We start from the raw sequence: 12,586 nt of genomic DNA on the forward strand, positions 1-12,586 counted from the left end.
AGGTTTTGGGGAGTCAGGAGGTGAGACACTCACCGCAGAATACCCAGACTCTGACCTCTTGTTGCCACAGTATTTATGTGGCTGGTCCAGTTAAGTTTCTGGTCAACGGTGACCCCCCATATGTTGATGGTGGGGGATTTGGCGATGGTAATGCCAGTGAATGTCAAGGGGCGGTGGTTAGACTCTCACTTGTTGGAGATAGTCATTGCCTGACACTTGTGTGGCGCGAATGTTGCCTGCCACTTATCAGCCCAAGCCTGAACGTTGTCCAGGTCTTGTTATATGCGGGCATGGACTGCTTCATTATCTGAGGAGTTGTGACTGGCGTTGAACACTGTGCAGTCATCCGCGAACATCCCCATTTCTGACCTTATGTTGGAGGAAACGTCATAGAAACATAGAAGATAGGAGCAGGAGTAGGCCATTCGGCCCCTCTAGCCTGCTCTGCCATTCAATGCGATCATGGCTGATCATCCAAGTTCAGTACCCAGTCCCTGCTTTCTCCCCATATCCCTTGAGCCTTAAGAAATATATCCAACTCCTTCTTGAATATATTTAATGAATTGGCCTCTACTGCCTTCTGTGGTAGAGAATTCCACAGGTTCACCACTCTCTGGGTGAAGAAATTCCTCCTCCTTTCTGTCCTAAAAGGCTTACCCCTTATCCTTAGACTGTGACCCCTGGTTCTGGATTCCCCAACCATCAGGAACATCCTCCCTGCATCTAGTCTGTCCAGTCCTGCCAGAATTTTATAAGTTTCAATGAGATCCCCCCTCATTCTTCTAAACTCCAGCGAGTACAAGCCCAATCGACCCAATCTCTCCTCATACGTCATTCCTGCCATCCCAGGTATCAGCCTGGCGAATCTTCGCTGAACTCCTTCCATGGCAAGAATATCCTTCCTCAGATAAGGCGACCAAAACTGCACACAATACTCAAGGTGTGGTCTCACCAAGGCCCTGTACAACTGCAGCAAGACATCCTTGTTCTTGTACTCAAACCCTCTCGCTATGAAGGCCAACATACCATTTGCCTTAACTGCCTGCTGCACCTGCATGCTTACCTTCAGCAACTGGTGCACAAGGACACCCAGGTCTCATTGCACTTCCCCTTCTCCCAATCTATTGCCAGATATTAATCTGCCTTCCTGTTTTTGACACCAAAGTGGATAACCTCACATTTATCCACGTTATATTGCATCTGCCATGCTTCTGCCCAATCACCCAACCTGTCCAAATTATCCTGGAGTTTCTCGGCATCCTCCTCACAGCACACACGTCCACCCAGCTTTGTGTCATCTGCAAATTTGGAGATATTACATCTAGTTCCCTTGTCTAGATCATTAATATATATTGTCAATAGCTGGGGTCCAAGGACCGATCCCTGCGGTACCCAACTAGTCACTACCTGCCACTCGGAAAAAGACCCGTTTATTCCAGCTCTTTGCTTTCTGTCTGCCAACCAGTTCTCTATCCAAGTCAATACCTTGCCCCCAATCCCATGTGCCTTAACTTTACACGCCAATCTCTTATGTGGGACCTTATCAAAAGCCTTCTGAAAGTCCAAATACACCACATCCACTGGTTCTCCCTTATCTATTTTACTAGTTACATCCTCAAAAAATTCCAGTAGATTAGTCAAGCATGATTTACCTTTTGTAAATCCATGTTGACTTTGTCCGATCCTGTCACTGTTTTCCAAGTGCTCTGCTATTACATCTTTTATAATGGACTCCAGCATTTTCCCCACTACCAATGTCAGTCTGTAATTCCCCGTTTTCTCTCTACCACCTTTTTTGAATAGTGGGGTAACATTAGCTACCCTCCAATCCATGGGTACTGTTCCAGATTCCATCGAATGTTGGAAGATGATTAGCAATGCATCTACTATTTCTAGGGCCACTTCCTTAAGTACCCTAGGAAAAGATTATCAGGCCCTGGGGATTTATCGGCCTTCAATCCCATCAATTTCCCTAACACCATTTCCCTACAAATACTGATTTCTTTCAGTTCCTCCCTTTCGTCAGACCCTATGTTCCCCAACATTTCCGGGAGGTTATTTGTGTCCTCCTTTGTGAAGACAGAACCAAAATATGTATTTAATTGGTCTGCCATTTCTTTGTTCCCCATTATAAATTCGCCTGATTTTGACTGCAAGGGACCTACACTTGACTTCGCCAATCTTTCTCTCTTCACATATCTATAAAATCTTTTAGTCAGTTTTTATGTTCCCTGCAAACATACTCTCATATTCTATCTTCCCTTTCTTAATTAGTCCCTTTGTCCTCCTTTGTTGAATCCTAAACTGCTCCCAATCCTCTGGATTACTGCTTTTTTTGGCCAATTTATATGTCCTCTCCTTGGATCTTATGCTATCCCTAATTTCCCTCGTTAGCCACGGTTGAGTCACCTTTTTTGTTTTATTTTTATGCCAAACTGGGATGAACAAATTCTGTAGTTCATCCATGCGGTCATTGATGAAGCAGCTGAAGATGGTTGGGCCTAGGACACTGCCCTGAGGAACTCCTGCAGCGATGTCCTGGGGCTGTGATGATTGACCTTCAACCACCACAACTATCTTCCTTTGTGGTAGGTATGACTCCAGCCAGTGGAGAGTTTTCCTCGATTCCCATTGACACTAGTTTTACTAGGGCTCCTTGATGCCACACTCGGTCAAATACCGCCTTGATGTCAAGGGCAGTCACTTACCTCACCTCTGGAATTCAGCTCCTTTGTCCATGTTTGGACCAAGGCTGTAATGAGGTCAGGAGCAGAGTGGTCTTGGCAGAGTACAAATCTTAGCACAGGGCGTACTGAAGCCAATTGTTGCACCTTAACTGCCGCTTCAGCTGAGATCAGCAAACTAAGCACAGAATGTGGACTCCTTCCCCCCCGCCCCAACACCCCCAGTTTCCAACCAGAGATTTTTCTTGCAGATTAACGAGACTAATACTACTACGGTAACAATCGCGCCACAGAAATGCTAGGCATTGACTATCTCCAACAAGCGAGAGTCTAACCACCACCCCTTGACATTCAATGCCATTACCATCGCCGAATCCTCCACCAGCAACATCCTGGGGGTCACCAATGACCAGAAACTTAACTGGACCAGCCACATAAATACTGTGGCAACACGAGCTGGGAATTCTGCGGCGAGTGTCTCACTTCCTGACTCCTCAAAGCCTTTCCACCATCTACAAGGCACAAGTAAGGAGTGTGAGGAATACTCTCCACTTGCCTGGATGACTGCAGCTCCAACAACACTCAAGAAGCTCGACACCATCTAGGACAAAGCAGCCCGTTTGATTGGCACCCCATCCACCACCTTAAACAATCACTCCCTCCACCACCGGCGTACCGTGGCTGCAGTGTATACCATCTACAAGATGCACTGCAGCAACTCGCCAAGGCTTCTTCGGCAGCACCTCCCAAACCCACGACCTCTTCCACCTAGAAGGACATGGGCAGCAGGCGCATAGGAACACCACCATCTTCAAGTTCCCCTCCAAGTCACACCATCCTGACTTAGAAGTATATCGCCAATCCTTCATCGTCGCTGGGTCAAAATCCTGGAACTCCCTGCCTAACAGCACTGTGGGAGTACCTTCACCACACAGAATGCAGCGGCTCAAGGCGGCGGCTCATCACCACCTTCTCGAGGGCAATTAGGGATGGGCAATAAATGCTGGCTTTGCCAGCGACGCCCACATCCCATAAATGAATTTTTAAAAAACAGTAGCCCAGCGGTTATAGTACTGGATTAGTAACGCAGAGGTCGGGAATTCAAATTCTATTATGTCATGGTATGAATGTGAATTCAATAAATCTGGTAATTTGTGAGCTAGCACCAGAAAGTGGCCATGCTGGATTATCGTAAAATCCAACTAGTTCACTGACAGGAAGGGAACCGCCACCCCCTCCCCGATCTGGCCTATGTGACTCCAGTCCCATACTACGTGGTGGCCTCTTAATACCTCCGTGGCAACTAGGGATGGGCAATAAATACTGGCTTACCAGTGTCATCTCATCTCAAGAACAAAAAGAAAATCTCATGGAAAGCAAGTGCACATTGGCAGGGATTTTTTTTATTTTTTTTTTTAAATCTGCCCTCCAAAAACAACTTCACTGGATGGAAGTCTCCAGCTCCGTTAATGCTACAGGAAGTCAGTAACATCTCACTGGAGTTCACACCAAATACAGACTGTGCATGGTTGGAAATACTGTCTTGCAAATACAATGATAAACAGCAGTCCCTCTTTTCACAACCACTCCAGTGCTCAAACATAAACAAGATGTGGTATTTCATTAAGAGTTCCCTAGTTAAATGTTATTTAAACCAATGAGGCTCTACATCAAATGAAGTAGTCAAGCTGTGTTACCTGTATCCCTCCCCTGTCCTCATTGCCAGCCATACCATCCACCTCATCCATGATTAGTAAGTGTTTGGTGCTTACTGATGATGAAGCTCCTGAAAAGAGGAAAGCATAATTTGTATTAAAAAAAAATCTTGTCAACCATTTCTCAAATTGTACCAGCAGTGTACTAGCAAATACTGATCTGAAGCCACTACACACATCAGCACATACCAGAGTAGAATCCTTTGATGCTAGTGTTGTTCAGTGACTCTGCTATCACTTCCTTCAGTGTGTTCTTGCTGCGAGTGTCACTGGCATTGAGTTCAACATAGCTGTATCCCAGATCCTTCCAGAAAAAAGAAATACAATTTGTATTGTCAATTTCTTTTTAAAATTTATATAAAGAAAATCCAGATGAAGAGCCAAGACCCTTGTTGAAGGACACTAAAGTCAGAGAAGGCAAGGTAAATAAAGAAACAGGGGCTAAATGACACCAAGCTTGGGATCTAGAGACCTGTAGATTGTAAGGTTCTTTATTTAAGTTGAAGAACCTAGGAGAAAGTAAGTTCCCCTATTCAGATACAAACTACCAATTGACACGAGAGAAGCAAAACAGAAAACAAAGTTTTGATGCGTGCATTGACTTCCGTTCGTGTTATAGCCACTCAGTTCATTATTAGACTTATTCTGAGAGATGAGCGTGCAAGGAGATGTTTTATAAAGTTTGCATTTTATACGATCATTCCAGTTTTGATGGATGTACTCAATGTACAACCTAATTGCATACTGTTCCCTTGGATACTGAAATCAGCTTCATCTCAGATTTCATAACTAGTGTTTCAAGTCACAGCATTTTGATGAGGCCGAGCAATGGGTAATGGTGACAACAGGACATCCTGATGCAATGTTTGTGGAATTTCTCCCTTTGTCCATTTTCTGCACAAATTTCTTCTCAAATATATTTACTCCTTGCTGGGGTAAGATTCCACAGGCTCCAATAATCTAGTGCCTCACTCAAGGGGCCATTTTTCAGATGCGAGACTTGATCAGGAGTGTTGGCAGGCTATTTCACTGAAGGAAGCATCGCTGCTCAGTCATATTCTGTCCGCACCCATCTGTATAGCTCAACTCATTGGATAAGCACACTTTGCCATCAAGAGAATTTTGTTTATCATATTAATTTTTACCCGTTTGGTCTTGGCATCAATCTGGTTAGACTTATGCGTCATATGCTCCAGTGTTTCAACAGCGTTGTCCCACGTAACCAAAATGCCTTTTAACAACCTGCAAACAGGGATGCAGCTGAGAAATGAGCTCTCGTGAATGTCTGTCACTTTGTGATTCTTAAATGAATAATTCTACTTCTTTATGAATCGTAGCAAAGTACCAAGTAAAATAATGAAGTTGGTAAATTGTCCAAGTATGGACACAAACATCTAGTACGAAAGTGGTTGGGCACATAAAGGTTTCAAAAGCCTTCAACTCAGGAGATCTTAGCAGTGTTTTTTTTATTACCAATGGTGTTCATATGAATAGTTAATGAAAGATTTACAGAGGCTTGGGATAGATAATACTGTCAGCCTCCAAGGGGTGTCTAAGAGTATGGTAGGGCAAGCATAGGACCGGGACTTGAGGGAATGCACTGCAAGATACTGGAGTGCTATGCACACTTCTAGACACCATAACAAGGGAGCCATCTAGGCCTTACAGGCAGTGCAGAGGAGAGCAATGAGGCTGATTCCTAGTATCAGAAGGAAGAGGAACAACTTGATAAACTAGGGTAGAGACACATCTCAGATGGCACCTTGTAAAAAAGGTACAAACGATACTCAATGGGAATGGAGAAAATTAACCCAAACAGTACTTTGTGCAGCAGAGCAGAAAGGCAAGAGGGCACAAATTGAAGGTTATGAGAGGGCTCTATAGCTAGGACAGATTTTCCAGGAAGAGACACACCAGGACATTGGACTCATTTAAGAAACAAGTAGATGCTGCAATAGGGAGGGCAGGGTTGGTATTCTGGAAGAATCAGATCAAATGAGCCAAACAACCGCCTTTATCTAAACCTAGCTGTAAAATCTGCAGGTGTTCAGTTCAACATGAACAGAATTATCTTCTCCAATTGTTCATGCAAAACAATCCACTATCATAATACTTTCTCTGGGGGGGGAAAAAACCCTCAGGTCCTGTATCATTTCCAAAATTCAAGTTTATCAGATGTGAAGTTTGATTATCAATGCTTCTATTGAGACTTGCTTGAAAGATTGCGCAAATTGATTGTAACTATACATTAACATTTGCACATTTTCTCTTTGTGCCAGTGCTGTGAATCATCTATTAATTAAATACCGTGTATTACTAGGGCGAAATTAATACAAACACTGCCTAGTTCTCATTGTGACATATGCTTATAACTGAACAAAGTGCTGAGATAACACGAGATTGTGATATTTGTGTTTCGACATCAAGAAAGTTCACTGCACTCAATGTTAGTGCGTTGATCCATTGCTGCAGTTACACTGCTGACTGAAAGCTGTAGCATGAATTGCAGTCAGTCAGTACCTTCTTTACACTGACGAACTACTGTGCTGCTGCCCAGGAGAGAGCTCTGCACACACAGGCGAGTGGCGCTCTTCTTCCAACAATTAAAATTTAAATGTTTAGATAATGCGAGCAGCACGATCCGCACTGTAAAAATAAATGAAATGCAGGTGGGTTTAAAAAGTGTCCAGGAAGTCCAAGAGACTGACTGGCACTTCCTAAATCATAGTTGGAGTAACACTCCATGGTACAAAAGCAAAACACTGCAGATGCTGGAAATCTGGAAAAAAAACACAGAAAATGCTGGAAATACTCAGCAGGTCAGGCAGCATCTGTGGAGAGAGAGAAACAGAGTTAATGTTTCAGGTCGATGACGTTTCATCAGAACCCATGGTGTTCTCAAACCCAAGTAATGAGACACTACCTGCTCCAAGAGTATCACATTGCATCACTCTGGATTCAGGTTGGATCCCATCTCTGGATTTATACTGCAACCCTCAAAAATTGCATTATAAATGCACCACATGTTAATCGTGGAAGGGAAAGACATTCTATTCCAGCACTGTGTTCTTACCTTAGAGACTAGAGTAGCTGTGGTCGTTTTACCTACACCAGGAGGACCGGACAGCAGAGCAGCTTTGAAACTTGAACCATCGTCCTTCCCACCAAATTTGCCGAATTTCACTGTACAAAGACATAAAAAGAGCGAGTAATTGCATGCTCTGCATTATACAGCCAAAACAGGGCACAATATATTACTAAGAGAAAGCACACAAGGGCTGTTTTTTGTACGACTTGTGTCCCAAGTGATCTTGAGATCCCCTCATTAGCAATTATTTGGTGATCCCTGCGACGATTGGGCCCTATTGTTGGTAAAAGAATCGGAGGAGAGATGAGGAGAATTTTTTTTATGTAGCAAGTTGTGATGATCTGGAATGCACTGCCTGAAAGGGTGATGGAAGCAGATTCAATAGTAACATTCAAAAAGGAATTGGGTAAGTAATTTGCAGGGTTATGGGGGAAGAGGAGAGTGTGACTAATTGGATACCTCTTTCAAAGAGCTGGCACTGGCACGATGAGCTGAATGGCCTCCTTCTATGCTGTATGATATGCATGCTTATTGTAAATCATTGTACTAGTTTAACTAAAATTAAGCTTCTGGAAAAATTTAACTACGCAGGAAGATTAGATTCCGATGATAGTTGGAATCTATGCGCCTAAAAACAGGGATGTTTCTAACAGAAAAAGACAAAATTGTGATTTGTCTAGAGCAAACTGTTATATGAAGATGTGTATATGATTAAAAATGCGAGTAAAGGTTGTGCTCATGACAAATTGCTAATAACGAAAGACTTCTAACAAGCAAAAAGACCTCAAGGATGGTTAAAAAACATAAGGGGGAATAACAGATGTCAGGTCTGATGTTATGTTCCAAATATGATATCTATGTCATGGGAACTGGTCCTGACAAGTAGGTTATAAAATCCAGTGAAGGAGAAGTGAACTGCTTTCATCCGACAAGAGGAGTCGGCAGGCCAGGAATGCCCCGAAACAGGTTAGCCTAGCTATGTGATAGAAGAGTGGACAGACTGATCGGGCACAAGACCCAGGTTCTCTCGGAGGAAAGCAAGCAGTAAGTCATGTAGAATGTTCTGCCGAAATATTAAATGATTATAAATAAACTTAAAAGAAACTAGAGCCTCTGTCTCCCTCTATTCCCAAGTTACACTGAAACCAAACAAACACCCAATCAAGTCTACCAATGGCTTGGGTCATGTAATATACGTCAACTGTCCAAGACAGGTTAGTTGTACCCAGATAGTAATTAAATAACACTGTGCAGGAAACGTGTAGGCCATGGGGGCAGAATATCTGGCAAGGCAGCAAATGTAAAGAGCCACTGCTTTGCCTTAAGGGGCAGCCACAGATTGTGTCAATTTGTGGATGCTGCAGAAACTCCATTCACTGGTTTGCAATTGATGGTTGAAGGCAGCACAATGGTCCAGGGAAAAGAAAACTAAATGAGCCCTGGAGGTCATGCTGAGGGGAGGTGCAGCAAAGGAGAGCTTCCCTCTATGGAGCAGCAAGTCACTCCTCTCTCCCTACTCCCCCTCCAAAGAATCTGCTGCCTGGGAGAACCTGGCAAAGCAGGCGAGCATAGTTTCAGACATGCAGAGGTTGGCACACGGATGAGCAACATTTTCCCAAGTTGAGGAAGGTAAGTGTATCTGCATTTAGCTGCTTCAAGTGAGCCTGGAATCAAAAGAACCAATTGAAAAAGTTCATGCTGCAGAGTATCTCCCAGTTGCAGGCTCGTACCCATCATAGAGGTTTATTCTTCCTTCCCAGTCATTCACACGCTCAGGCAGTCTCGTCACACCACGTATTGGCAAGTCACGCATAAGAAGGAGTGTGTCACTGATACCATTGTAATAGATGTGTTTCTATAGAAGTCTGAGGAGCTGTCAGCCACACCATCACCTCACAGCACTCATCCCAAGCATCAGCATTCACGCCAGGATTTAGATTCGGTGATTCAGGATAATAAGGGAGCGCAAGTGGAATTGGCAGAGAAGCAGGAACTTGCTGACTGGAGGGTCAGCTCAAGACTCAACCAATTCTGACTGAACACACTGTACCAAAGTTGCAAAGAAACGTTTTGTCACCCTCACCTACAGGTTTGCTGTCTCCAGAGTTGTTCATGCGCCACTTTTTCAGCCAGCGGACTAGTTTATTTGCACAGCTCTGCTCCCCTTGTTGTCCTATTATATTCTTCAGCGCTGCAGGTCTATATTTATCCACCCACAGCAAACTTGGTTCCTCCTTCGCTAAAGTCCGCAACTGAGGCTCACACTTCAGTGTAGGCCTATTGGTGAAAGGTTCTGCTTTGAATGAAATACTCTTCATACATCTGGAGGACTCGCCACTCTCTGGTGCTGAAGGACTGGTCTTTTTATGTTCAGTTTGTTTTTTTGATGCTGGCGAGATGTTCTGACTGTGCTCACCTGCTTCTCTTGCATTGGACTTTGATTTTTTAACCTGTAATTTTAAAAATTAAGAAAATAAAATCTGTCCTCATCAAGACAACTAAGGGGTTTAAATTAATACATAGTTCTGAAGGGAAGTTTCTTTTTGGTCATTTGCATAGAGGTGCTCATTAAGCAACGTAGAATGAAAGAAAGCATTTCATGACCCAAAAACGTCCCAAAGCGCTTCAGAGTACTTTTGAAGTGCTTTTATTGTTATAAGGTAGGGAACCGTGAAAGCCAATTTGTACACAGCAAGGTCCCACAAACAGCAATGAGATAAATGACTAGATAATGTATAGTTTTTTTTTATTTTTTATAAAAGTGATGTTGATTGAGGGATAAATGGACACCAGGAGAAATCCTTGCTCTTCTTCGAATAGTTCTACGAGATCTTTTATGTCCACATCCGAGAGAGCAGACATTGGTGTGATGTCTTATTTGAAAGATGGCACCTCCCTCAGTACTGCTCTGGAGTGTCAGCCTAGATTGTGTGATCAAGTCTCTAGGGTGGGGCTTGAACCCACAATCTTCTGAGTCAGAAGTGAGAATGTTACCACTGAGCCCAGGCTAACAACTTCATACAAACTCATTGTGTTCATAACTAATACACAGCATGATTTCAGCCCATAAGTGATAAAGAAGGTCATACAATGCATTGAAAATAGGCAGCTGTAAACACCATCAAACTTACCATTCTGAAATTTGACCTTATGGGTGAGCTGCCTAATGGATTTATGCATGAACCAATGCTTATTTGTTTCCTCTGATAATGGTTAACATTCAGTATTAAGACAGGGCTCACACCAAGCTTAGGGTGTTGCAAAACTGAAATTTATGATTTAAAATCTTCATTAAAAAGAGAAAATAAATATTGTTGTCTGAATCACACAAATCAAATCAAAAGAACTGAACTCATCAAAAGCATTCTGTAAACCAGTCACAACAGTAACTTTAATATTGCTACATAATTAATTTGAAGGGGAACACAGTTGGCAAATGGCATCTTTCTGGTTTGCCGAGAAGGGGTTAAACAATGCCACAATCCAATAGGAACCTAAATTACCATAGGACGCAGCAATATGATCACAGCTGCACTTATTGGAACCTCGGAAATACATATTGGAAGTGTTTGATTCCAACAAAGGTACAATCAAAATTCCATGGATTAACTATGTATTAATTTAAACCCCTTAGGAGAGCAGCTGGCTACAAGTGGGAATGAGAATTATATAAAATACCGCAGAGTGAAAAGTGAAAGATCAAAACTCCACTAATATACAAATACTGTAGCAGGATTAGTCTCACCACAAAAATATCTCATGCAATGTGGTACTCAGCCACACAAACCAAGGTCCCAGGTTCGATCCCTGGTTTGTGCTGAATTAGCTGATCCCAGTCAGAGTAGTGGTGGAGGGTGAAACAGGCTTGTGTCTGGACTAGATAAGAGGAAACAGCTAGGTTTTCCATGTCTGATCACTTTCACAAGGCATTCAATAAGATAGCTCAAGAAGTTTGTTAGAAACATCCTGGCATATGGTATAAAAGGAAATGTAGCAGCATGGATAAGAAGTTGGTTGACAGAGACAAAAAAAAAGAATTAGGATGGAATAGGTGCTGCTCAGAATGGAAAGGGTTGGAAACCATATTGGGTCCACTTTTGTTCTCAGCATATATAGATGATTTGGACTTGGATATAGAGAGCACAATTTTAATCTTTTCTGGCAAAACAAATAGGTTTGGCAAACAGTGAGGATGACTGTAAAAGGCTACTGGAAGACAGACAGGTTAGCAGAATGGGCAGACAGGTGTCTGATGCAACTTAATGTGGATAAGTGAGGGGTAGTGCATTTTGGCAGAAGATAGCAAGGAATGGGAGTATGCACTTAATGGAAGACACAAGATTCCCACACTATACCCATATCTCTTGATTCCCTTAGTTTCCAAAAATCTATCGATCTCTGTCTGGAATATATTCAACGACTGAGCATCTACAGCTCTATGGGCTAGAGAATTCCAAAGATTCTTTTAATGAAGAAATTTCTCATCATTTCAGTCCTAAATAGCCACCCAAATGGTTCACTAATGTCCTGTAGGGAAGGAAATCTGCCGTCCTTACCTGGTCTGGCCTATGTGTGAGCCCAGACCCACAGCAATGTGGTTGACTCTTAACTGCCCTCTGAAATGGTCCAGCAAGCCACTCAGTTGTAAAAAAAAACGCTACAAAAAACAATAAAAAACCAGACGGACCACCCAGCATCGACCTCGGCACCGGCTACGGACACGACAACGGCACACCTAGCCCAGTCAAACCTGTAAAGTCCTCCTCACCAACATTTGGGGACTTGTGCCAAAATTGGGAGAGCTGCCCCACAGACTAGTCAAGCAACAGCCTGATATAGTCATACTCACAGAATCATACCTTTCAGCCAATGTCCCAAACATTCCATCACCATCCCTAGGTATGTCCTGTCCCACCGGCAGAACAGACCCACCAGGGGTGGCAGCACAGTGGTATACAGTAGGGAAGTGGCAGCCCTGGGGGTCCTCAACATTGACTCCAGACCCCATGAAGTCTCATGGCTTCAGGTCAAGCATGGGCAAGGAAACCTCCTGCTGATTACCACCTACCGCCCTCCCTCAGCTGATGAATCAGTACTCC

At 43.3% G+C, this 12,586-nt stretch overlaps 1 protein-coding gene across 1 annotated transcript in view; it reads right to left on the minus strand.

Moving 5' to 3' along the window:
• rfc1 (replication factor C (activator 1) 1) overlaps positions 1 to 12,586 on the minus strand; it is a 143,983-nt gene that overhangs the window by 32,888 nt on the left and 98,509 nt on the right. The window contains exons 15-18 of the mRNA XM_085965626.1: positions 9,571 to 9,937; positions 7,473 to 7,582; positions 4,589 to 4,703; positions 4,382 to 4,470 (exon numbers count right to left, since the gene is read on the minus strand). Coding sequence (XP_085821752.1) covers positions 4,382 to 4,470; positions 4,589 to 4,703; positions 7,473 to 7,582; positions 9,571 to 9,937 — 681 coding nt within the window. The remainder of the gene's footprint in view (positions 1 to 4,381; positions 4,471 to 4,588; positions 4,704 to 7,472; positions 7,583 to 9,570; positions 9,938 to 12,586) is intronic.

This window comes from Somniosus microcephalus, chromosome 2 (assembly GCF_052327205.1).
Source record: "Somniosus microcephalus isolate GS21.2 chromosome 2, FLI_Smic_1.0, whole genome shotgun sequence".
Lineage (NCBI taxonomy): Eukaryota > Metazoa > Chordata > Chondrichthyes > Squaliformes > Somniosidae > Somniosus > Somniosus microcephalus.